This window comes from Protopterus annectens, chromosome 11.part0, assembly GCF_019279795.1.
Source record: "Protopterus annectens isolate FY-2018-M chromosome 11.part0, PAN1.0, whole genome shotgun sequence".
Classification (NCBI taxonomy): domain Eukaryota; kingdom Metazoa; phylum Chordata; order Ceratodontiformes; family Protopteridae; genus Protopterus; species Protopterus annectens.
In genome coordinates this window covers 914209000-914236240 of record NC_056745.1, presented here as the reverse complement: position 1 = coordinate 914236240, position 27241 = coordinate 914209000, and the positions used below count along the sequence as shown (strand labels likewise).

At 42.4% G+C, this 27241-nt stretch overlaps 1 protein-coding gene across 2 annotated transcripts in view; it reads left to right on the top strand.

The window, feature by feature from the left end:
• The window catches only part of UPF2 (UPF2 regulator of nonsense mediated mRNA decay), a 2519933-nt gene that overhangs the window by 2217950 nt on the left and 274742 nt on the right, over positions 1-27241 (top strand). For both annotated transcript variants that reach the window (XM_044088310.1, XM_044088311.1), the window contains exon 20: positions 9745-9886. In XM_044088310.1, the coding sequence (XP_043944245.1) occupies positions 9745-9886 (142 nt within the window). The remainder of the gene's footprint in view (positions 1-9744; positions 9887-27241) is intronic.

Here is a 27241-nt window from a genome sequence, read left to right as displayed (position 1 = left end):
GCCACAGGTGGATGACTCTGCTGCGGCCAAATTTGATTCCTCAGACCACTCATCTTTTTCCTCTGATCTCCCTGGTGTATTGTTCATACAGCCACCATGGATCAGGGATTAGCCTGGTGCTCAGAGGCTGTTTGAGTTCCTTAAGTGGCCAAAGGAGAGAGACTTATGTCGGTCATGGGAAAAGAGGCAGGGAATATGCCCTTACTTAACCAGAGTATTGTGTCCATTCCTGGAGTAGTTGTTGCTGGCTAAACCAGTTCTGTTTCCCCAAACTTTCCCATCAATAAGAGGCAGAAAACTAAATATTTAACTTATCCGGTGTCAGTTTGTCTAGACAAGAGTAATTTATTGTGCTTGATTCAGGGTCTTGTACAGGCTGTTTGACCCTTCTTGTAAGATGGTTTCTGGTAAAAAGTAAAGAGATTCTTCCACCTTCCCTAAACAGGTTCATGGTTTTGGATCTGTAGGGGGATGTGATGTTCATATATGCATAGACATAGATGCAGTTTTTTCTTCTCCGATTTATGATTCAGATTCTAAGAAGAGGTACCAGAATCTCGGTGAGGAATTCACTTTCTCTGAGACATATTTCCAGAATGTGCCAGTGTTTTCAGTAGGAGAACACTGAAGTTAGTGCAGTCCTTAAAAAATATTGAGTTTCTACAACTGGAATTCCCAGAACCTTCACCCATCCTCCCAGTGCTGTCAACATTATAGGATTTGTTTGGCCCAGTCTGCATTTTCCCTGTTAGCCAGCCTCTTGCTCCTAACAAAGCAGAGAAAAATGTGCTAAGTTCCTCAGTCCTTCAAGTTTTTATACATTAAAGACTTGACCCAGCAACTATAACTGTAGTTAATCCAGCTGCTACTAAGCATTTCATTGATTCTAATTTTACTCCTACAGAGGTGGATGATAAAACTATTGATAGGTATGAGGGGAAAAGTGTATGCTTCTGCAACTATAATTTTAATATTCTAAGTTTGCGAGGAAAAATCTGCTTTGTGTAGCTTGCTTACTTTTTTAAGGTCACTACTCATTGCTTAAAGCTTGTTTATGAGACTATAGATACAGCTTCTAGGGCTATTGCCAGTGGTACTATCTTGACAAGATTTACTTGGGTGTGATACTTGCCAGATGATGTCAAAACTGAAATTTGTAATTCTCCTTTGGATAGAGGTTTAGGTTTTGGAGAGACTGCTGCATAAGTTTTCAAAATTTATGCTGAGAGAAGTAAGCTGATTTAGAGAATCTCTCAGATTTGTCAGACCTACTCCTTTAAATTTTCAAGGGATTTTCTGTTTCTCATTCCAGTTTTCATAAGAAATAACATAAACATTGTCAGCTTAATGCATCCCCCATAGCACGGCTTTGTTGCTTCATTGTAACTTTGTTCTAGAAACCAAGTAACTATTATTGGCTAACCCTGTTATACATCAGGAATTCAGATTGTCTACTAACTTTTCAACCTCCTGTTCCACAAACTGGAAGGATCCCACAAAACAAAGTTTAAACTTTAAAAAGAGTGACTGTTAAGAGGGTCAGCATTTAAAGCATCATCTTTTTGAATTTACATACTAACCTTAAGTTGCTTACTGATTGTTTTCTTTGCTGCCCCACTGACATGGGTTAACCCACTCTGTTCCACCCTTGTTCCACTCGGGCCTCACTCCGCTGCCTTACCCTTCCCCCAAATTCCACCTACCCCCACTACATCTGTACTTATATTTACATAACTCTACCCCACACACACTATCCAGTCATTGTCACCAACTAATTACTCTAACACATCATCTCCTATCAACCCCTATCACTATCTACCACACTCCTGTACACACGCATCCAACCCAGCCAGGTAATACTATATTGCCCCCTAAGACTACCCCTGTGCTCTTTTTCAGCTCGAGTCCTTCACATACTTATTCACTCAAGTAATAATGCTTGTAATATCATGTCTTACCACATTGCTAATACTCCTCACATGTGCTATATCACTGTCAGCTCAAACTCCCACATGTTATTGCTCCACAGTTATCTCCACCCCCACATATCTGTCTCACCCCAACAGTTTCTCTGATATGTCCCCTCAGGTATTTCACGATACTCTGATGTACTACTCTACTCCAAAAATCCTTACACTCCCCATACTAAGCCACACTTTAAACAATTGCACCTACAGCTTCAAAAACATAATAAAATACACTAAACTGCTATTTTATCTCCATATTACAACAGTGCAGAGACATCCACCCAAATCCTGGTCCCTTCCCTGTTGTACACTCTAGAAAATATCCAAAAAGCCTAAAAATAACAACACTTAAACCTTAGAAGGCCTACTCAATAAAATATCCCATTCCATGTTTGAATTAACCAGTACAAACCTGATATCTTAGCTCAAACTGAAACATGGCACAATTCTCACATACAAGACTCAGAAATCATACCCCTCAACTATAGCATAACTAAACTTGATAGAACCTATAAGAAAGGAGGAGGAGTAGCCCTACTCTATCCTGATACCTTTGATATCACTCCTTTTACTAACAGCATTCCTGCATTCACTATTGCAGAGATCATTATATATTTTCTAAATCTTAACAGCACCTAACGTATCTGCTTCATAGTACTATATATTCTCCCAGGCCAGAATATACCCATACAGAAGTACATACTGTCCTGGATCTCACAAAGAATTAACCACGAGACAGTCATTTTAGGTGATGTCAACATCAGTTGGCTAAGACTCTCATCTGAAAATGCAACTAATAGTATTAACCTCTTTGGCTTTACTCAAACCACCAATTCTCCTACTCAATACAGTAAAAAAATACCCAACAATCCATACTAAACTAGATTCTTGTATCCCATCTTGCTAATTTTACTACTGCATGCACACTCTCCAGTTCCCCAAGTGATCATCTGCCCACCTATGCCCTCAGAACCATCACTCACCTACTGTAAAAGCGCACACTGACAGCCATCTACAACTTAACTTTTCTCAAGATAACTTTAATAAACTACTGATGCATGCAAATTGGTCAATTCTGACACATCTCCCTCTAGACGCAGCAGTCCAGTATTTCAGTTGTCCCAGTGCGCACTAAGAGAATCAGAAACAATCCTACTCCTTGGTTACCCACAGCATGTAAAAATCTGATTAAAAGAGATAGCCTGGAGTCACTGGAAACAAACTAAAAATTATGTAAATCTACAAGTATTCGGGCAACTCTGCAAACAAGTAAAGAAGCAGTTAACAAAGGGAAACAATTATATTACTCCCACATCCGACATGAGCATAGATATAACCCAAAAAAAATCTGGTCCTCCATCTCATCAATACTTAACCCTTAGACCACAAATGACCATTGCTCGTGCCCTGATGCCCCACTTTTACAAATAACTAAAGACTTCTACACTCATTTTATACAATCTGTAGCTTCACTAATCTCATATTCCCCCAACCCCAGCTCCTTCTCTTCCACAGCTACTATCAATCCTGCCTCCTCTTCACCCCCTGACCAGCACTTCTACACCCCCCCCAAATTCTTCTTCCCATAACTCATCCAAATTCTCTCTTGAACCCATCCCTACAAGTCTGATAACAAATTATTAGGTAAACTTAAATCTTGCTGCTTGCTGTACCTTGGCAGATAACTTCCTGTCAGAGTATCTTAAATTAGCTGCTGATTCCACTGCATACCCCATCAGTTTTCTTATCAACAGATCCATCTCGGAATCTAAATTTCCCAACATTTGGAAAATGTTGCATATTATTCCTGTCCACAAAGGAGGAAGTTCTACTGAGCTAACTAACTTTCGACCAATAGCCCTTCTGTCTCCCATCTACAAAATATTGGAAAAATGCATTCACCAGCAACTTGTGCAGTTTTTACCACATAACATCCTACTTTAACCATACCCAACATGGTTTCCTTTCAGGCCACAGCACCTTTACTGCCCTTCTGTCCTTCACTGACACTGTAAATAGGGCTAGAGACACTGGTAACTTAGTATCAGCATTATTTCTTGACCTATCAAAAGCCTTTAACACGATCTCACACTCCATATTCCTTGCTAAGCTCTCCAACCTAGGACTAATACCTCCCTCTATACAGTAGCTTCACAGTTACGTAAACAATTAAAAACAAACTGTAAAATGATTAAACACCATCTCTCCCTTTCTTCACATCCCTGTAGGAGTCCCACAGGGATCCATCCTTGGCCCATTACATTCTAATATTTTTTACTAACAACCTGCACACTTCCTCATCCCTAGGAACACTCATTCAGTACTCAGATGACACCACTGTCATCTGCTGCTCTCCCACAATTCCTCAACTACACTCCATTATGCAGCAATCTTTTATCTCCATTGAAACCTGGCTCACTAACTCTGAACTCTTTCTTAACCCTAAAGAACAAACTCCTCTATGCTAAAAAATCACTCTCTCGATATAAGTTAGCTCAAGATACTTTGTGCTGACAATACTGTAATTGAAGTAGTCCCCCACACTAAACTACTAGGAGTCATTATAGACCGTCAACTTAGGTTTCATCTCCAAATCCAATGTAACATGAAAACCCAGCAAAAGCTATGCATTTTGTATAGCAACAAACACTTTCTGAATACATCGACCATAGTCACTCTCGCCAAGTCCTACCTCCTGCCCTCCCTACTGTATGGTGCCATAATTCTCACTAACTTACAGTCCACCATCAGATCTAAATTAGAATGCTGCTACAACAAAGTGGCCAAGTTTGCCACTAACACAAAAAACAGCTCAAATCACTGCAAACTCTTACATATGCTACAATGGCTTGAACACCCTAACTACCTCCATTCTGACCAGCTCTTAACCTTACATAACATAATTTATAAACCTTTAGCATGCCCAACCCTTAGTCATATAATGAATTCATATGCCCCCAATATAACTCTGAGGTCTGAAGATAAAAAAAATTCCTAGCTGTTTCAAATCCTTCAAAAGTACCAGGACAAAGCTTATATTCTTACCCATAGGCAAATTCAGAAGCTTTCTCCCCTACTAACCTGGCTGCTTTCAATTTCTCCTTCAAAAAAACATCTAAATAATACCTGGATATGCTCCTGCTCAACTCCTGGCTAACATAACCTTGACATGTTTACCCCTGACTGACACAACCACCTAAAACCCTTCACTCCTGTTTTCACACCCACCTTCTGTACCCTCTTCTACTATCGTATAACCTCCCACTAAAATCTATCTTCCCTCAAGCCTCACTCTGAACTCTCCCTTGTTAATCTTGTATCCTAGCTCCGCTTAATACTACTTCCTCATGTCTTATATACCTCTTTCCACCCCCAACCTAGCTTTCCTATACTTCGTCTCTGTATCCCTCTTTCTCTGTATCCTTACTGATGACATTTCAGCTAAACACCTCCTTACTCTACCCACATCTCTCGACAAAGTTTCTCTTCTATTAAAATGTAAATGCTGCTCAACAACATATTCTATAATATGTATTACTGTATGTAAGAAGGTAAACTGTGTGTGCTCTGTATATTACAGAAAGAAATAATATGTTTGTACATGGATGTTTGAATGTATTACTCTGTGTATGAAGGTAAACTACCAACTCTCTGTATAAATTTAATAAATAGTAATATGTATGTACATAGCTGTCTGTAGGTACAGAGCTTTTCTCCCCGGGCCTCCGCTGAAAACTGGTACTTTTGATCCACACAGACTTTCCCAGTAAACAAATGTCATGTAAGTAAATAAATAAATAAATAGCATCAGGGATTTCACAGTCCCTACCCCTTCCCTTCCCCAGAGTCAGTTGCAGAGTCTCTGAGGTTTTGCCCAACTTTCCCCCTCTGGAGGCGTTTTGGGGTCAAATCTCCCTGTGTCATCCTGATTAGCAGACTGTTACACAGACCAGGTGGATCAGGTAGATAACATCCAGAGCCTACAATTTCTCATTCACATCTTCTCCAAGGTCCAACTCTGGGCCATATCCAGATGTCCTACTCCATCAGTAGACAGTGACCAAGAGAGCTGTCCAGAGATCCCACCAGACCTTAGTGAAATTGGAGTCCATTCAAGATTGCTTTTAATTTCCAAGAAGGCAGAGCAGTTCAGGCCCATCTTAAACTTAAGCTAGCTAAATCTGTTATGTAATAAAGATGAGATTGCAGATTGTCAAGATGCAGTCAGTACTCCCCTGCTTAGAAAATGGAGACTGGGTTTGCTGTCCAGGCCTTCAGGATGCCTACTAGCATACAAAGATGTCCAAGGCGTCCAGTAAGTTCCAACTTGTCAGTGTGGGGGCTTTGTCAATTCAGTGCCATGATCTTTTGTCTCACCACCATCCCCTGGATGTTTAGCAAATGCATGGTGACTTTTGTAGCTTATATCGGGTTGTATAGGGCAAGAGTTTTCTCTTACTTCAGTGATTAGCCCCTGGCAGCCTCAACAAGTGATTCATTGATGAAAGCAAGGGGCTACCTGCACCAGATGTTCCCAGTCTTTGGTGGTATTGGTGAACATAACTGAAGCTACAAATGTAGCTGTAACAGGTACAGATTTTCATCAACTGCCGTGTGTATTGTCAGTCTTTCACCAGGCAGAAATTTGAAGTTTCAGTCCACCATTCATATCCTCTCAACTCTTCCTACAGTCATGGCTGTTTACTGCCTCATGATTCTAGGTCAGGCAGAGATGATTTTCTTTGACTCCTTTGCCACATACTACATAAGTGCTCTTCAACTGACAGGTTCCAGTAGTTTAATGTGGTAGAGTCCGTATACTTTCCAATTCAAATTTCTTAGGTTTACTATCATCTGCTATGGTTAACTTTTCTGGACATTATATCTCAGGTCAGTCTCTTTTCTCCCCCTCTCTGTGTGTGTTAATCACCATAGATGTTTCTGCCTTGGAGTAGAAGGGTCATTGTTCAGAGTAGCTGGTTCAAGACACTTGGTTACAGGAAAAGTCCTGTCCACACATATTCCCTAGAGAGGGTGATCCTTTTTATGTTGCACGCTGTGCAGAACCCCTTTCCTGAATGTGCTGATGGAGAGAAGTTTTGCACTCATCTAAGAACTTTTGCTGATAACTTCTTAAAGAAGTATTGCAAACCTGAAAAGTGAGGACCCTTATAAAAAGCTAAAATAGATCTTAAATGTACCTTGGTACATCAATAAATTTTGGGAGGGTGGTGAAAACCATGGGTCTATATTATGTTATCGAAAACTGCATCTACATTGGAAATGCAGTTCAGCAAATTCGTTCTTGTGGGGGGCTGTGCCACCCACCCCCGCTAATTATATATATCAACTCCGAGATCACACTACAGTGAGGAAGGGGCAAATTTTCCAATCTTCACTGTACTGCAGTCTCACCATTAACAGTTCGCTGAACTTCATTTCCGATATAGATGCAGTCCACTGAACTGAATTTTCGATAACATAATATAGACCCGAAAACCACTCCTGTCACCTGTGTTGAGATGCCATGAGGTTATGGTGGGAATAGGAGATGTTGATTCAGCCCTTTTTGATAGCAACATGCATTCCTGGTCATACCAGCCCCCTAATGGGCATTCTCAGCTGATGTTTACTGATGCCTGTAGAATGGTCCTTCATTCAGTGGCAAAGGCCATCTTCCCACAACTTGGGAAGCCGTGGTTTAACTTCTTTGCATCCCCAAGGAGTACCAAGTGCAGCAGTTACTTCTCCCTTATTCTTCAACAGTGGTAGACATTGCAGTATGCTTTGGTCCAGCAGTGGTCATTAGGCCTTCTTTATTATTTTCATTTCCCCTTGGAATAAAAGTTCTTAAGAAAGTCAGGCAGCACAAGGCCATGGCCATTCTCAAAACCCTGTATTGGACAGACAAGTAACAAGCCCTCTTCAAAGACCTCTAAGGAGTCTGTACTCCCATCTCTCCGAAAAGCCAGGACCTTCAGTCCCACAGACTAGCTGCATGGTTTCTCCATTTGCACTGATGGCCATCGACCCAGCTTACGCACCTAGATAGGTCCAGATCCTTACAGCTGCTCAGAGCCCCTCTGACAGTAAATTCTACAGAAGTTAAATGGACAAAAAAATCCAGTTTGAGCACTAGCCAAGATCTTGATCCCTGCATGGCTCCTATTCTGACACAGTTTTTGTTGCACGTTTTTGCCAAGCTTCTGTCTTTCTACAGTCAGAGTATGTTTAGCAGCTATTTTGTATTTTCATTAGGATCATCATTCTTTCTTTCTTACATCTTTAAAAGTTTGCAGTGCCTTCCTGACCAGCTTCAAGGAAACCATTGTCCTTTGAGATCTGAAGCCTATGTTGGAAAAACTAACACTGCCTCCTTTTGAACCAGCAGCTTCAGTTGAGCTCATGTTCTTTTCTTGGGAAACATTTTTCTAGTAGCAGCTCACATAAGCCAAAAGGGTTTCAGAACTTCAAACCCTTTCTCCAAACTGCAGCATTTTTTTTTCATAAAGAATGTGCGTCTATACATTAACCTTACCTTTATTCCCAGTGTAGCCACAAAAAGTAACCAGTATTTTTTCCTGCAGAGGGGAGTATTTGCTGCACTGTCTGGATGTGCACTAGCTAAAATTTTATGTCCGCTAAACTAAGGACATTAGAAAGGGTTATCGGACTTTTGTCTCATCTGCACTGGGCAGTGCAGGTCAAAAAGTGTTCAAGGTTACCTTGGCCAGGTGGTTTTCATGCCTGTTCTGACTACAAGAAAAGTCTTTCAGATATGCCAGAAGCTCTTTCTGCTAGGGCCATAGCTACTTCCTGAGTTTGTTCAGGAATTGTTGTAGTGATAATAGTTCTATGGCTACAGTGCAAGTATCCTATCGCATAGTACAATGAATTGTGCATGTCATCTCAAATAAATAATTTTACTCTGACTAGTAATTCATTATGACCATGTATTCCATGATGGTGTCTGTATGTGATGTCATGTGACTTCTCTATTCTTGGAGTAGCCTTTGGATGGAGACAGTTGTACAGAAAAGGAATTGGAGGGCATGTGTGAAATTTGACTCTCGTACAGATGCATCATGGCTGAGAGCTGGCATCAGTGGTGAGCCATCTCCACCCATTAAAACATGTGCCTGGAATCCTGACATATAGTAATAGTAATGCAGCTTCTCTTTTGTTGTATATGCTGTAAGAAACGTTTTATAGCTTTCTTTTATGCATGTTTTACATAACAGTATTTTCCACAACACTTATCTTCATTTATCTGCGCATCCTCCCTTTGTTCGAGTGAGTTTTCAGTGGATGCTTTGGTTTCGTCCCACATGGTGTTGGCTTGCCATAGGTCAGTTGGTGATCCTTCAGATTTGTCTGTAGGTCTGCATGCCTTGTGTAATATATGTGTGTTTCCTGTTATGGACTGGTGTTCCATCCTTGTTAGACTTGCCTGCTTCATGGTGCCTTGATAAGCTCTGTTTCACTTATGATCCTGAGTTAGTTTGAGCAGGTAACTGGAGAATGAATTGGAATAGTTATAGTACATATAGCAGTTCTGAGATTGAACGTCATAAACTACTAAGACAGAATATTTTCTTATTCAATTTAACTTTGCCAGAACTAGTTTATTTAATTTATTTTTGATACATATAGTCATTGTGTTTTATATGTGGATTCAGCTTCATGTAAAACAGATTTAATTGTTTTGTTTGTGCATTTATGTTTAAGTACTTTGTGGAGTGATGTTAATGCATTGCTTACTTCATTTTTATTTTAGTATAAGATTCTGAATGTTCCAATGTCTTCACATCTCGCTGCAAATCACTGGAGTCAGCAGCAGGCTGAACAGGAAGAAAGAATGCGAATGAAGAAACTCACTTTAGATATTAATGAAAGACAAGAGCAGGAGGACTACCAAGGTAGGAATTAGTTACATGTACATTGGCACTAGGTAGTGCCTGCTACTTTGCATTGTTAATACTGTCACTGTCCATATGAAGTTAGTCAGTCAAGAACCACACACACTGTACTTAGCTGCCTGTTGCACCAGTGATGTCTACTATGCTGAACTGTCTCCTCTCCTAACAGTAGTTCCTCTTGCTTTGTATCCAAGTATCTGATTTGAATTTTCTCTTCTTTACCACATTACTTTATCCCTCTAAGATCTTCTGTAGCAATTGTTTTCACGTCACACTTCTATTTTCACAGCTGTACCTAGTTATATTCCTATTTGTTAGATGTGCACTTGTGTATTTTTTGTTGTGCAACTCTGGTTTTGGCTTCTTTATCTATTTCTATGAAGTTTATAAACATCCTGGAAGCTTTTTGGAATGGATGTAGAGTATTAATTGAGCTTCTGATGTCCAGTGTAGGGGACCAAGTTTGGATTATAGAAGAACGTGATAATAGTGGGAAGGATTTTGCATTTTGGAGGGTTCATCTTGGAAATTTTAATGGGACCATGTCTTTGCCTCTGTATTTTTTTGTGGAGCTTATAGAGAGTGAGCAACACAAGCATGCAGTTAGGTATGTAGCTATAGATCATTGAGTGTATTGATCCTATTCAGCCACTGGAGCTAGATAGCACATGCATACAAGTACCGAGTACGTACAAAAACAGTGCCACTTTGTACAGTCAGACAGAGTGAATGCAGTCATGAATAGAGATGCACATGCTAGTGTGTTTGAAGTAATGAGTGAATCAGTTAGCTTAAATACAAGTTCTAATTACAGTTCGTGACATGTTTATGTACAGTAAATATCTTGAACCCATACAGCACTTCATCTTCTCTTTTGAATGCATGAGACAAGCGACATGGTGTTAGAAGTGAGATACAAAGTTGAAGCAACACACAGACCCATGAGGCACACCGTTAAAAGTGGAGGAATTAACTCAAAAACAGGTCATCTGTTATTCAGAGGTACTTACATTCATTTAAATGATTTTTCAGTTATCGAATAAGTGGCAAAACATTCAAAATAATTACTGAGATAATCAAAATCTCCGAAATTGAGACATACTGATAAAAGTATTCGAAATAAATACAAAAGTGTTTGAAATAATTTCCAAAGTGTTAAAATGTACGGAAAGGCTAAAATGACCACATTTTTCACAATGTACTACTCTTTCGCATTAATTAAAGCTATTTGAAGTGTCTAGAGTTTCTGGAATGTTCACAGTGTTTGCAGTGTCAAAGTGAAGCCTTTTCAAACTGATTGTTGTGTGTTTGAACATAATTGCAAGTACCTATGCTTATGTTTAAATTTATTTTGTTGTTATGGCAGAGGGATTTCACAGACATGAACCAGTGGTGTTTGATAATATTGCTGAGAATTGGAGTGTGTTTGAGAAAGAATATGATATTTTCATACAGGCTCCTTTTTCTGATAGACGCACGTACAAAAGACTTCATACTTCTTAATCTAGCAGGCTCGGTAGCCATTCAGAGCGAATGTTCATTTGTGTATGCTCCTGCCATGTATGCAATGGAGGGGGAACCACCATATTGTGATACAAGCTGAAACGTGGGAAAACCTTGAGTGCTTATAAGGTAAATTTAGAGAAATGGGTAACCCTCAAATGAATATTACAATGGACAGGCACATGTTTTACACAAGAAATTAAAAGCCTGGTGAAACTGTAACAGCATATATTACTGACTTGAGAAGTAAAGCTAAAACGTGTAGATTTGGTGATTTGCAAGATGAGTTATTAGAGGACAGACTTATGTGTGGTGTTAATAGTGATACATTGAGAAAGATTTTGCTTCGAGATAGTGATTTAATGTTGAGCAATGCCAGAGAGATTTGTCAAATATATGAGCTTACAGGAAGGCACACAAATGTGCTTATGAATGAGAAAAATGTGCTTGCAGTAACTAACAGTGTGAATGTTGACAGTTTGCAACATAAAATTGGGTGCGAACGGAGATATAAACCAGAGGGTGTGGCAGCTTCTAACTCTAACCATAAACTGAATGCGGCTACAACAAACAAACCTTATTGTTAACTGTTGTAATTGTGGAGGCAACCATGAACCTAAACGAGAAGAATACTTAGCAATGTCACAAATGTAAAAAGTGGAATCATTTCAAAAGGCTTTGCAAGTCTTAAGGTGGCACATACTTTTATTAAAAGAGAGCATCCAAAGAAGCAAGTAAATCAGTTAGAAAGCCGTGAGCATTTTTATTTTGATGGTGTCTCAGTGATTGATGAAACTGTTAACGCAATAAGCTATCATTTGGCAGCAAAGAGTGAAATAGTTTGTCTCTGTTTGGATTAATGGGAAAACTGTAGAGCTTAAAGTAGACACTGGGTCCAAGTGTAATGTTATATCAGCCAAAATGTTTGCCAAAGTAAAAGCTGGTGAGAAACTTGATTCAGCAAAGTGTGCGAAACTCCGTTGCTTATGGTGGTGAAGAGATACAAACTGATGGTACAGTAGTTCCCACATGCCTTTCTGCTGGGAAGAGCTATGACTTGCAGTTTTACGTAGTCAAAAGACATGTGCAGTCACTGTTAAGCCTCAAAGACAGTTTCAGAATGGGACTGATTTCATTTAATAAGGAGGTCCACTATATAAAATCGGAACCAGCATGATGGCTTTACACAGAATATTTTTTGTGGTTCGAAGACGGGCTTGGTAAACTACCAGTCACACATTCCATGAAGTTAAACCATGAAGTAAGCCCATTTGTCAGATCAGCCAGGAAGGTTCCGGTAGCAGTGCAGAGCAAAGTGGAATTTAAGTGTCTGTTAACTCCAGTCAAAGAACCAACTGAATGGGTATCCTCCATGGTTGTAGCTCATAAGAAAAGCTCAGATGATATTTGAATATTTGTAGATCCCATAGATTTAAACAGAGCACTTAAACGTTCTCATCATGTGATGCGCACAATAGAAGTAGCAGCAGCTGTTATGCCAAATGCCACTATTTTTTCAACCTTAGATGCAAAAAGTTAATTTTGGCATATTTCATTGGATCACACGTCTTCATTGTTAACCACTGTCAGTACACCATTTGGTAGATAACAGATTCTTGAAAATGCCATTTGGGATAAGTTCTGCCAGTGAAGTATTTCAGTATGCAATGGAGCAAATTTTTTTAGGTTATCTATGTGGTATCTTAGTAAACAACATTATTGTAGGGGGCAGTGGTGAAAACAAGCATGATAGAAACCTCAAGAAAGTTTTAGACTGGTGTACATGAAGCAAGTCTTAATCTGAATCCTCAGAAATGTAAACTCAAGCTGAGAAGAAGTTACTTATGTGGTCATTTGTTTACTAGTTGTGGCTTACAACCTGATCTGTCTAAGCATGAACTGTGTCACATCTTTGCAACATTTTCTAGGTGTGGTCAACTATTTAGGAAAATTCATCCCAGACCTGAGTGACCTTTCAGCACCATTAAGAGGGATGACTCTCAAAAATGTAAATTGGTCCTGGTTAGCCCAACATCAAAGAGCATTTGATGTGCTGAAACAGAAAATTGCCAGTCTACTCTCACTGAGATATTATGATGTTCACAAACCAGCAACTATTTCATGTGACGTTTTTAAGAAGGCATACCAGTAGCATATGCATTCAAAATTCTAACCCAAACTGAGATGCAGTATGCGCAAATTAAAAAAGAGCTTTTGGCAGTAGTGTTCGCATCTTCGAAGTTCCATGATTGTTTATGGCAAACCTGTTCAAATAGAGACTTTTCACCAACCTCTAGTGACAGTTCTGAAAAAGCCAATGCATTCAGCCCCTGCATGTCTGCAACGCATGATGTTAAAACTGCAAAAGTAGAATTTCAGTATTGTTTATAAAGTAGGCAAATATCTTTATCTTGCAGATACTTTGTCAAGGGCACATAGGCAAACAGCAGAACAGCATGACGAGGAGAAAGCAGACTTTGAAGTCATGGATGTCAAATTTTTTTCCTCATCACATCGTGATGAACTCAGAAATTACACAGTTATAGACCTTGTTGTTCAGAAGCAGAAATATTTTATCAGTCAAGGATAGCCAGTACGACAAAACAGTTCACCACTTGACATATAGAAGTATTTTCCTTGCCGAGGCGAGCTCATAATGGAAGATGAACTCATCATGAAAGGTCCTAAAGTACTTATTCCTTAAGCATTACAACAGTATATATAGATTTTGCATCGTGGTCACCCGGGTACTGATTCAACCAAAAGAAGGACAAGAGGCATAATATTTTGGACTTCTGTGTCAAAAGATATAGAGAAGGAAACTCAAGCATGTTCTATTTGCAGTAGTACCAAATTGCATCAACAAAAAGAACCACTTCAGCTAAACCAGACTCCTGAATTACCATGACTGATGGTTGCTACTGATATTTTCAAATGGAATGGTCAACATTACTTATTGTTAGTAGACTCTTACTCGCATTGGTTTGAAATTGACCTTCTTCCTAACTTAACATCTAGCACTGTCATCACAAAATTGGAGAGACATTTTACTGTCCGTGGTAGTCCACACACAGTTGTACCTGACAATGATGTATGGTTTACAAGTCAGCAGTTCAAGAAATTTGCTGAGTCTTGGGACTTTATCCATGTTACTAGTAGTCCTGAGTATCCACAGTCCAATGGATTAGCTGAGCATGCAGTTTAAAGTGTGAGATGTTTGTTAGAGAAAACCAAGAGCGATAGTATCAATGTTTTTCTTTTAGTCTCAGAAACATTCCCCGAGATAACTTGCTTGGTTCACCTGCTCAGAGATTAATATCTGTAATATCTAGGCAGACCAGAACAACCTTGCCAATCAGTAAACAGCTATTGATTCCAAATGCCAAGAACACCAGAGTGGTCAAGACTCAACGTTTCAAAAAAAATAAGTCACAAAAGTTGTACTACAATAAATCTAACAAACCGCTTAGACCATTAAGACAAGGAGAGATCATAACAATGCAAACATCTAATGAAAGAACCAAGATCTTGTATTGTACATTCGGAAGGAATGGATTTCAGAAGGAACCAAAGACGTGCTTCCAGTCTCTGAACCAGTGATGCAGCAGATTGTCTGTGCCAAAGAGTCCATTTCTGAGAGAGACCCTACACTTGTTCAGAAGACAGTACTTACCTCAAGTAATCGTGATGCAATCCCCAAAGTTCCTATTCATAAAAATTACCAAGAGGCTGTCCCTGTTGCTAAGCGCAGTCAAAGCTTTTATGTGACCAGATCGGATAGAATTTCCAGACCCAGTCCAAAATACTCAGTGATTTGGACTGGAGTTCTGATTTATTAATATTGAAACGTTATCTAGCATGTATCATGTATCTTGTAAATGTTATCATGCATATCTTGCCTTCATGCAACTAGATTATGATAAAACTGGGATGTTATGTGATCCTATCTCGCCTACATTCTGACTGATGGATTCGGAGCCGATCCCTCGGCTCCGACTCGGCACGCTTATGCTATAGAGCGAGGCCTCTAATTGGCTGAGCTATCTTTATCCCAGGATGCACCACCACTAATCCCCCAGATCTCGTTTGCCGCTTACAGAGCTTGGACGTGGTCTCAACATTGGCTGGGCTAAGTACTATATATATAGTCTTTTTTCCTGTCAGTATTTGCTTCATTTAAACCCAAAAGCTGTTTTAACAGCTATTCTTTGTGTACGAGTGTGTTTCTGGCAGTTTGATTGAATTTTTAGTATAATTTCCTGTCAGAGAAGGTTCCGTTTAAGTTAGAGGGGCCTTCCCTGTGGTTACTACTTCTCAGTGGTTGTGTGTGGGTCAAGTACCCGTTTGAGTTGGAGGGTCTTGACCCTCCTTGTTTTCCCCTTTCTCTTTCTCACTTTCTGTGTAAAAAAAAAAAAAAAAAAAAAAGTTTTTCAGTTTAAATATTTCTGACTTAGTGGCATACTTTTGTTCCTGTGTCAAACCCTTAAGTTTACTGTTGTGGTCTGTTTTTCTTGTAGGACTATGTCTAAAGAACATAAACCCTCCGGGTTTAAAAAGTGCACGAGGTGTGGGTTCAAAATGTCCATAACGGACGACCACTCCTCGTGCGTCTATTGTCTTGGCGCCAAACATCTGCAGGAATCGTGCAGTGTATGCCATGCGTTTTCCTCCCGAGTCCTCCAGGAGAGGAAAAACAAATTAATCCTCAAAGGATTAATCAAGCCTTCTTTCGAGGAGGCTTTATCTTCCTCTCCGTCTCCTTCTAAGAAGAGGAAAGCGCCGGCTCCGACCTGTCAGTCGGAACCGACGGCTAAGAAAGCTAAGCAGACTTCTCCATCAGCTCAGACTCTTCCCCCTCGGAGACGAAGTCCTTATCGGCGCCGAGGTAAATTTCCTTGAAGGTTTCCTCGGAGCCGATAATAGTTGAGTCCTTTCGGAGCCGGTCCCCGAGCCCTTCGGAGCCGATGGAGAAATCGGTTCGGGCCCGTTCAGACATCGACAGGGTGCTCCTTCGACTCTTCCAGTCTCCGGTGTTCCAAAAGATGGTTTCGGCTCCAGCCCAGTTGGCTTCGGAGCTGATGGTCCACCCCCCTACTGTACTTCCTCCTCCAACAGCTTTGGCACCGTTGGAGCAGGTGTTGGTGGAACCAGTGGAGGTGTTAGGGTCAGGCCCGACCCTTGCTCCGACTCCGGCTCGGGTCGGAGTTCAGTGCACGGACTTCTTCCTTCGGCCCTGGGGGGGGAGGCTTCGGGATTGATGCCTTCGGTCCCAAGTCTTCCTCTTGGTGCGTCGGCGGCGGGAGTACCGTCCACTGTCGTGGCCACGGAGGGGGGACCTTCCCAGGATTCTGGTGGTCCCGCCTTCAGGGCTATGAGGAGTGCTCTAGCCAAATCTTCATTGGCTACCTCCACAGTTTCCCCAGCTCCTTCCCTACATTTGGAGACTGGGTCATTGGCAGTCCCCCTGTCCGCAGACAGCGGAGCCCCTGGGCCTCAGGTTACCCCCGCTGGGGTTTCTCCCCCTCCTGGAGGTCCTTCTGAAGCCTCTTCGGAAGAACCTCCCAGGAAGAAAACGTGCAAGAGGAAGCACGTTGACTCCCCTGACAAGTCTTTGACATCTGACACCGATCTCGATGATGCAGAAGGGTCCCCCAAGTCGTCCTCGGATGATGTCTCCTTTGCAGACATCCTAGAAGCCCTAAAACAAAGAGGCGGCTGGCAGTCCAAGCCTCCCTCTGCTGATGAGTCGGTGTTCCTGAAGGCCTTCGGGGCTCAGCCCTCCGCCTCCTGGGTGTCTCCGCCCTTCGACGAGCTCTTGGATTTGATCTGTCGAAGGGCGTGGGAACACCCAGACTCTGTGGAACCGGTGCCCGCTCGTCCAAACAAATTTCTTTCGGCGCCCCCAGATAGAGAGTTCCTTACGAAAGGTGTGGCTGTGGATGCTATGGTGGTGGCATCTGCTACCCAGCAAGATGTAGCAGAGGCTTCTATGTCCATCCATCCTCCTAATAAGGAGTCTAGGAGCATGGATCGGTACGGTAAGCGCACCCTTAGTTCAGCAGCCTTTACTCTGAGGTCTCTGAACTACCTGACGCACTTTACGAGATTCCAGAGGGATCTGATTAAGGAGCTATCCGATACCCTCTTAGGTAACCTGCTTGAGGAGCTGGCCCAGACGGTTGGTTCTCAGCTGGCTACGATGTCGTCCATTTCGAACTCATCCATGAGGCTTATTTCATATGCGGCCGAAGGGGCGAGTAGAGCGGCGGGTACAGGCATTGCTCTACGGAGACAAGTCTGGCTCTGCCTGTGTCATTTCGCGGAGGCCTTCAAGTCTTCATTCGCCGACGCCCCCTTTGATGGGTCCTCCCTGTTTGGGCCCAAGGTGAAAGGCACACTTACCCGCTGTGAACAGGAGGGTAAGACTCTGACTGCCGTAGGGGCACGATTTTCCACTCCCTTTCGGCCTTATCCCAAGGCTAAAAGAGGAGGGAAGATGTGGTTCCGTAGATCTCAGAAGTCTTACCCCTCTCAGCAGGAAGGTTCCCCCTCCAGAGGCAGAGGAGGGGGAAATTCATCAGGAAGACGCCGTCCCAGAGGCGGCAGAGGCCCTCGCAACACTGGAGACCGCGAGTCCTTTCGTGGCTCTTCAGCTTTTCATAGTCCCTGAGGGATTGCCCGACTGTGCTGCTCCGGAGCCAGTCGGGGTCGCCAAGCACCTGAAGGCCTGGGAAGGGATCACTCAGGACCGATGGGTGCTTCGAATTATCGCCGGAGGTTACTCCATCCCATTCTGTTGCCCCCCCCTCAGTCCAAAAGAATCCCGGACCCGCCACCCAGTCAACGGGATACCGCAGCCTTAGAAGTTTCAAAGCTGCTGCAAAAAGGAGTCATCCAACCGGTCCCCGCAGACCAGATCGGATTAGGGACTTACTCAAGATTCTTTTTGGTGCCAAAAAAGACCGGGGACTTGAGGCCCATTTTGGACCTAAGCAACCTAAACCGTTCAGTCAAGAAGTCCAAGTTCCGAATGGTCACTTTACAAACCATTCTCCCATTGTTGGAGCAAGGTGTTTGGATGTGCTCCATAGACGTCAAGGACGCGTATTACCATATCAAAATACATCAAACGTCCAGGAGACACTTGCGCTTCAGCCTAGGAGGCAGTCATTTTCAGTTCCGTGCGCTGCCCTTTGGTCTCACCACAGCCCCCAGGGTGTTCACCAAATGCTTGGCAGCAGTGACTGCTCACCTGAGAAGTCTAGGATTCCAGGTGTTTCCGTACCTAGACGACTGGCTCCTAACTGCCACCTCTAAGCATCTACTCCTACGGAACCTGCAAGCCACAATATCACTGGGCAATTCCCTTGGAATCACCTTCAATTGGCCAAAGTCTGTGTTAAGGCCATCTCAAAGAATAAGATTCATAGGGGTAGAGATAGATTCAAACCAGATGCGGGTCTATCTACCTGCAGACAGAATTCAGACCATTCAAAATCAGGTTCGAGCCTTACTCCCCAGGTCCAAAGCCCCAGCCAGAATGGTCCTACAATTATTGGGATCGATGTCTGCCACAGTTCTGCTAGTTCCCTTGGCAAGGTTACACATGAGAATCCTCCAGTGGCTTCTTTCAACTCAGTGGTCCTTTCAGGAACTCCCTCTCAATCATCTAATATGGATCACAGACTCTTGCAAACAGGACCTTCGCTGGTGGCTAGTGTCCTCCAATTTGGACCAGGGATGACCCTTTGTTCTTCCTCATCCGGCGGCCACTGAGACCACGGACGCCTCCCAGATGGGGTGGGGGGGGCATTCCCTGGGCAGGTCAGTCCAAGGCAAATGGCACCCGGAAGAGACCCCTCTCCACATCAACATCCTAGAGATGAGGGCAGTACTCCTGTCCCTTCGAGCCCTTCACGATTACCTCCCTCAGGACGTAATTGCTGTTCACTCAGACAACATGTCAGTTGTCTGGTACCTGAACAAACAGGGAGGGACCAGATCCTATCCTCTTTGCAGAGAAGCGATGAGAGTTTGGGAATGGGCAGTCTCGACCAAACGCTTCCTGGTGGCTACTCACATACCGGGCAAATCCAATGTCATAGCCGACAGGTTGAGCAGAACCATCCTCTCTCCTCACGAATGGTCTCTGAATATGACAATTACAAGGCAGATTTTCAGCGAATGGGGAGTTCCGTGTTGCGACCTCTTCGCGACTCCTCTGAATGCGAAGTGCAAAGAATTTTTCTCCCTAACCCGGCTCGAGAGCCCTATGGACGATTAGTCCATCCTTGGCCCACCGGACTGCTTTATGCCTTCCTCCAGTTCCTCTCCTCCCCAGAGTGATTCAAAAGGCATCTCTCTTAGGCAGCAAGATGATCTTAATTGCTCCGTACTGGCCTCGTCAAGTGTGGTTTCCCTATCTTCGGAAACATGCTCTGGAAGGTCCATGGTTCCTGGACCAGGTCCCAGACCTACTGATTCATCAGTCGGGACTACTACACCAGTCCCTACACACATTAAAATTGACGGCCTGGCTCCTCCTCTTCCGACCATAGTCAGGAGACATGCACTTGATCCAGATGTGGTGCACATATTGTCTTCAGCCCACAAGTCGGCTACGAAGAAACTGTATTCTAGCAAATGGAAAAGGTTTGCTATCTGGGCTCAACTCCGGGGCCTGGACCCCATTTCTACTCCTGTGGCAGAAGTACTCAAATTCCTGACCTCTCCTTTCAATCAAGGCTCCTCTGTTTCTACCATCAAAGTACAATTGGCAGCGATTTCTAATTTTCATGAATCCATAGACCCACCTTTAATGAGCAACAGGTTGTGTAAGACCTTCTTGAAAGGTGCTGCTTTATTAAGACCTCCGATTTCTCATCCTGCACCTCCATGGGATCTCGATATAGTATTACGTGCCCTGACTTCTTTTCCCTTTGAACCGGCAGCTACCTGTGATCTAAAGTTTCTATCATGGAAGACAGCCTTTCTAGTGGCAATTACTTCAGCCAGGAGGGTTTCAGAACTTCAAGCTTTGTCAGTGAAACCCCCGTACTTGGTTTTTCATACAGACAGGGTATCCCTCAGACCAAATCCTTCTTTGTTCCTAAAGTCTGTTCTACTTTATGCTTGCAACAGTCGTTAGAGCTCCCAGTTTTTTTCCAAAATACTCCAATAAAGCGGAGTTTATTTTCCACACACTAGATGTCCACAGGCAGTTACGTTTTATTTGGACAGGACCAAACAATCAAGGAAGACAGATCAGTTGTTTGTGTCCTTTGCAGAAAACAAATTGGGCAACGCGGTCACAAAGGTCACTATTGCCAAATGGATCAGGGACTGTATTACTCAAGCTTATATTTATTCTAACAAAGAGCTTTCCACCTCTGTCAAGGCTCATTCTACAAGGGCTATGGCTACTTCGGTAGCATTTCACTCTAAGCTTGCTATTGGTGACATTTGTGCTGCGGCTACATGGTCTTCCCCGCACACCTTCATTTCTCACTACAAATTAGATGTGGCATCTAGAGGACGAGCTTCATTTGGTTCCACAGTGCTCAGGAGTGTTTTCCAATGAGCCACCCGGGATTTAGGTGCTAGGGACGCTGTCCCATCAGTCAGAATGTAGGCGAGATAGGATCACATGACATCTTTTAGTTATGTACTCACCATAACTTCAGATGTTTGGGATCCATCTCGCCTACATTCCTAATAACCCACCCTCCTTCCCCCTTCCTTGGAGATCAGAGGATATCAGAAGGTCCGAATCCTGTTGTTTCATCTTGAAACATCTAACAATGTTATATAAACAAGCTGTGCATGTGTGCATGAATGCGGACAAACAAGATCTGGGGGATTAGTGGTGGTGCATCCTGGGATAAAGATAGCTCAGCCAATTAGAGGCCTCGCTCTATAGCATAAGCGTGCCGAGTCGGAGCCGAGGGATCGGCTCCGAACCCATCAGTCAGAATGTAGGCGAGATGGATCCCAAACATCTGAAGTTATGGTGAGTACATAACTAAAAGTTTTTGTAACCACTTACCCCAAAAACTATATTCATCTTAGACATATTTTCTTTTTATACATCTTGAAATAGTTTTGATTTACTTCTGATTATTGACACTGTATAACATTGTATTGCTACTTAATGCCTTGTAATAATCCTGTAACATTGCTGTTTAATGCTAATTTATAATGAAAATTGTATAATATGTTGGAGCTTGTCTCCCTGGGCCTCCGCTGAAAAAGGGCTCGTCAGCTCAGTCGAACAATCCCGGTCAACAAACGTAAAGTAAAATAAGTAAATGTAGATTGTCTTGTTCTCCTATTGCATGTCAGACAAATCCAAGAGGGAGGATGTAGATCATTGAGTGTATTGTTCCTATTCAGTGACTTTAGTTAGATAGCACATGCATATAAGTAATGAGCATGTGCAAGAACAGTGCCATTTTGTACAGTCAGCCAGAGTGAATGGAGTCATTAAAGAAGATGCACATGCAAGTGTGTTTGAAGTAAAGAGTGAATCAGCTGGCTTAAATACAAGTTCTAATTACAGTTGCTGACATGTATAATAAATATCTTGAACCCATAAACCACCTCATCTCTTTTTGAATGCATGAGACAGGCGACAGTAGCCAGACAGACTATTTATTTATTTATTTTTTTTAATTAACCAGCCAGGTGGACTGATTGGTGACCTTTTCAGCCATGACCCAGGACATAAAACAAGCACAAAAATAAACTTCACAGTGTCTTGCAAGCAACATGAACTTACATATATTCAGTGGGATGCAGTCATGTGCAACAAACACATTAGCTAGGTAGTAGAAATAGTCAAGCTTGTGATGGCATAAGTGGCATTATCCATTGCCTTTAAAACATGTACTCTGTTTTCCAAACGTTTTCTTCCTAAACATAGGGAAATCTGTTATAAAAGACATTTTATGTGGTATGCTATTCCAGACAGCAGGGACTAATTTGTTAAAAGTTTCTTCAATACAGGCTAGTGAATATTGGGGTCTGTGGAGAGTTAAGTGGTTGTAGTTTCTAAAGGAATATGTGGGGTCCCATATTTTAGTTAATTAGCAAGTGGAAGGACAGTAATTATTAGTTCGAAAGAAGAAGCTTGGGCTATAACTTTTAGGCATTTTCTGCTATGAAACATAACACAGTGATGTCTGCTACTAGCTAGATGAATGAATCTTAATATTTTGTTTGTTATAAGGCTGTATTTTTTGCTGAAGTGAGGTTGAATAATCAAAGAGGGAGGATGCTTATCATAGTCTACATATTAGTGCATTAATTGCTGTTGCATATCTTGTTTCAGTTGCGAGCAGATGAGATACTTATAAGATGCCTTTATGTAATTAGTGCCGTAGTTGTGATGAGCTTGTTATGAGTCTGAAAAAGAGTTTGATACAGTGCACTTCCCAAGTATTTTTGTATTATATGGTATTGTATGGTGAATGTGTTGGAGAAGGGTCTGTGATGTGGAAAGGATGAAGTTTATCAATACATTTAATTATACCAAACACTGTTAATATAGATTTTTTTAAACACTTTTATTAATTTCACATGTATGGAGTGTAATAACATGGGTACACATTCATTAACAGAAAACAGCTCATTGCATTTTTCATTTTATGCATGTTATTTAGGTGTGTGTGTGTGTGCCTGCCTGCCTGCTTGCCTGCACATTGAGTGTGTCTGGACATGTATGCTTTTGCAGTGCATGTGTTTTAAGTCATTCATTCCAATGTTACATAAATTGCTCAAGTTCTGCCTTCCATGAAATTTCACCACTAAACATTATTCTGTATTTTTCCAAAAAGTACCACTTGTTTCTATGTAGTTTGCTCCATCCCCTTTCTAAAGATTCTACCTCTAATTCTTTTATCGTGCTGCTTTTCTTTTCACTAATCCCACCTCCAATTCTTTTATCTCCTTTACAACATTCAGTATTTCAGATGTTCATCGTGTTTCACTGTTGCAGTCATTACTCTTGGGTTATCCTGCTGGCAGGCTACCCGCAGTCGGCCAGAATTCCAAAGTGTACGTCCGGCGTCGGTTGCTGTCGCCTCCTGCCTGATCATGTTAAAGCAAAATTATTAGATGCAGCATTACAGCATGATCTTTTTTTTGGTACTAAAGCAGAAGAGGTGTTAAAAAAATGGAGGATAAAGCAAAATCCATGCAGACAATCAAGGATTTCTTACAGGTACAGCCACCCAGGAACTGGCCTTCTAAAAATTGGTCCTTTCCAGTCTCAGACCACAAAGAGGCAGATACAGGCATCCCAGAGGCATATCTCAGCCCCAAGGCTCATACAGGCCTAAACAATAGGGTGCTCCTACCTCCAAAAGCAAATCACAGCCTTACAGGAAACAGTCCCAATGACTTTCCTCTACCAGTTCCAAGCAGTTTTCTTTTGACAGCCGCCTTAGGGGGAAAACTAACACTTTTTTCATCAAATTGGCAAATGGCTACCCAAGACAAATGGGTTCTGAACATAGTGTCCCAAGGCTTCATGTTCCATTTTCACAATCTACCAAGGTCAAAGGGCATGCCAGACCTGCCACACAAACAATGGGCAGAGGCACAAAAACAAATTACAGCCCTCATGGACATGAGGGCCATTCAGCAAGTACCACAACAAGAACAGGGGCAAGGATTTTACTCCAGACTTTTCCTAGTACCCAGGAAGGACAAAACCTGGAGTCCAATTCTGGACCTGTCTGTAGTAAATACGTTTCTGGAAGTTCCAAAATTCAAGATGTTGACTCTTCAGCAGCTACTGCCCATGCTGGGCAAGAAGCCTTGGCTCGTAACTTTGGACCTAAAAGAGGCATACCTGCATGTCCCAATCAGACAATCTTGCAGAAGATACCTCAGATTCATAGCTGGCTCAATGGATTACCAATTCTCTGCACTGCCCTTTGGCTTATCTACTGCACCCAGGGTCTTCACAAAATGCCTGGCACCAGTAATTGCATTTTACAGACAAAAAGAAATTCAAATATATCCCTACTTGGACGACTGCCTAATTCAAGCAGAGAACAAAGACACTCTTCTACAGCATCTGGCATTTGTAAAAAGATTACTAATTGGCCTAGGGTACACAGTAAACGAAAAGAAATCAAAACTAGTGCCCTCTCAAGAGATAATATTCCTGGGTGCAAGCTTAAATGCAACTACCCAGATGGCTTATCTCACACCAGACAAACAAAAACAACTGACTACTTACTTCAAGAAATTGGCAACAAAAACCCACTTATCTGCAAGGAAAATCCTGCAGGCCTTGGGTTTCATGGCATCCTGCATTCTACTAATTCCATATGCCAGACTGCATATGAGGAAACTACAATGGTATCTGAAAAGTGTTTGGACTCGCATTGCCACAGCCTGGAAACAGTAATTGCACTCATTCCCTGCCTACAACAGGAGTTTCGATGGTGGGCAGAAGACTGTCACCACAACAAGGGTCTGCCATTCACTTTACACACAGCCAGACAGACACTGACAACGGATGCATCAGATTATGCCTGGGGGGCCCATATGGCAGGAAAATGTATTCAGGGCACATGGCCTGCAAACCAGATGCATCTTCATATCAATCAAAAAGAGATGCTAGCTGTTCAAAATGCCCTGACAGCTTTCAAGGACCTGCTTCATCCAGGACAATTACTGATAAAGACAGACAACTCTACGGTCATGTGGTACATAAACAAGCAGGGAGGTACTCGTTCCAACTCCCTCTGCAGACAAGCAATGGCCTTATGGGACACAGCATTGGCATTTTAAGTTCACCTGCAAGCACAATTCCTGCCAGGAAAAACAAATACTCTGGAAGATGAACTAAGCAGAAACCTCATGGATCCCCACGAAAGGAAACTGGATCCACAAGTCTTCAGGATGATAATAAGGAAATTGGGATGCCCAGACATAGATCTATTTGCCTCCCCTCACAACTGTCAATTGCAGAGATTTTGCACAAGGATTTACCACAAGCAAGCATGGAAAGTGGACGCCCTATCATTCAACTGGAAAAATCTAACAGTATATGCTTTTCCCCCACTGCCTCTCCTTCCCAGAGTACTCCTAAAGGTCAGACAAGAGAAGCCAAAAATGATTCTGATTGCACCAGACTGGCCACGCCAATACTGGTATCCAATCCTAAAGAGCTTGTCTCAAGGTCCAGCATGGATATTGCCTCAAACTTCTCACTTGCTGACCCAACAAAACAATCAGATCCTGCACAGCCAACTCAGGACCTTAAATCTGGTAGCATGGCGGATAATGTAGCCATTCAGAAAACTCCTCTTTCAAAAGCTGTTATGGATGTTATCTTGGAGGCCAGGAGGCCCAGTACCAGAAAATCTTATGCAGAAAAATGGAACAGATTCTGTGCTTGGAACCAGGAACAAGGCACTGACACGTCTGTACCAAATATTCCTCAGATTTTACAATACCTAACTGAGATGCTGAACAAAGGCCTTTCTTTCTCATCAGTTAAGATTCATGCCTCTGCCATTTCTGCACATTACAATACGGAACCACCTATCTTTTCTCATCCTTTAATAAGGCAGTACCTCAGAAGGGCCAAAAACATTAGGCCTCCAAGGAGAGCACCAATTCCGGCCTGGGACCTCAATTATGTTTTGGGAAAACTCACACTGCCTCCTTTTGTGCCAGCATCAACAGGGGATATTAAATTCTTATCCTGAAAAACAGCTCTGCTCCTAGCCATAACCTCTGCAAGGTGAGTTTCGGAGTTACAAGCACTCATGGCTGTGGAACCTTTCATCATTTTTCATCCAGACAGGGTTTCTCTAAGGACAAACCCTACATTTATGCCTAAGGTGATGTCCAGTGTGGCCCTCAATCAAACCATTCACTTGCCTACCTTTTACCCAAATCCACAGAACAAGGGTGAGAAAATTCTGCATTCTTTGGACATACACAGGCAGTTACACTTCTACTTGGACAGAACTAAAGCTTTCAGAAAGACTGAGCAACTTTTAGTGTCATATGCTACAGGATCACCAGGAAAGGCTATCTCAAAACAGACTATTTATAAATGGATAGGCCATTGCATTCGTTAATGCTTTTCTCAACATGGCAAATCAGTGCCTAAGGGCATTAGGCCTCATTCCACCAGAGCAGCAGCCTTCCTTAGAGGAGTACCAACCAAAAAAATCTCAGAGGCTGCAACTTGGAGTTCAGTGCACACCTTTACAAAGCACTACCACTTGCCTCTCTAATAAGTCCAGAGCAGGCTTCGCCACTGCAGTTCTGCAGGGCCTCATAGCCTCTCCTAATCCTATTTAGCCCAGTCACCCATCCTCAGCTTTGGGATTCAACCTAAGAGTAATGACTGCAACAGTGAAACACGATGAACATAGTACAGTTGCGTACCTACCATAAATGTAGATGTTAGAGTGTATTCACTGTTGCAGTCCAGGTTGCCCACCCACCATCCCCCTTCTCTTTGCTGGGACTTATCTGCACTTCTCTATCCTATACAACCTTTTTGGTGTATTTGCTTGTAGATGAAGGAAATGTTATTTTTGTGCATGCATTTCTTATTGCTATATTTTTCAGCCTACCTATTTGGGGCACCTGACATCTGGGGCAAGAAAAACTGAAGAAAATGCATCAGCTGCATCTTTTATACCCCTGGTGCACTGACGTCAGGGAGGAGGCGACAGCAACCGACGCCGGACCTAGACTTTGGAATTCTGACCGACTGCGGGTAGCCTGCCAGCAGGATAACCCAAGAGTAATGACTGCAACAGTGAATACACTCGAACATCTACATTTATGGTAGGTATACAACTGTACTTTATGGCT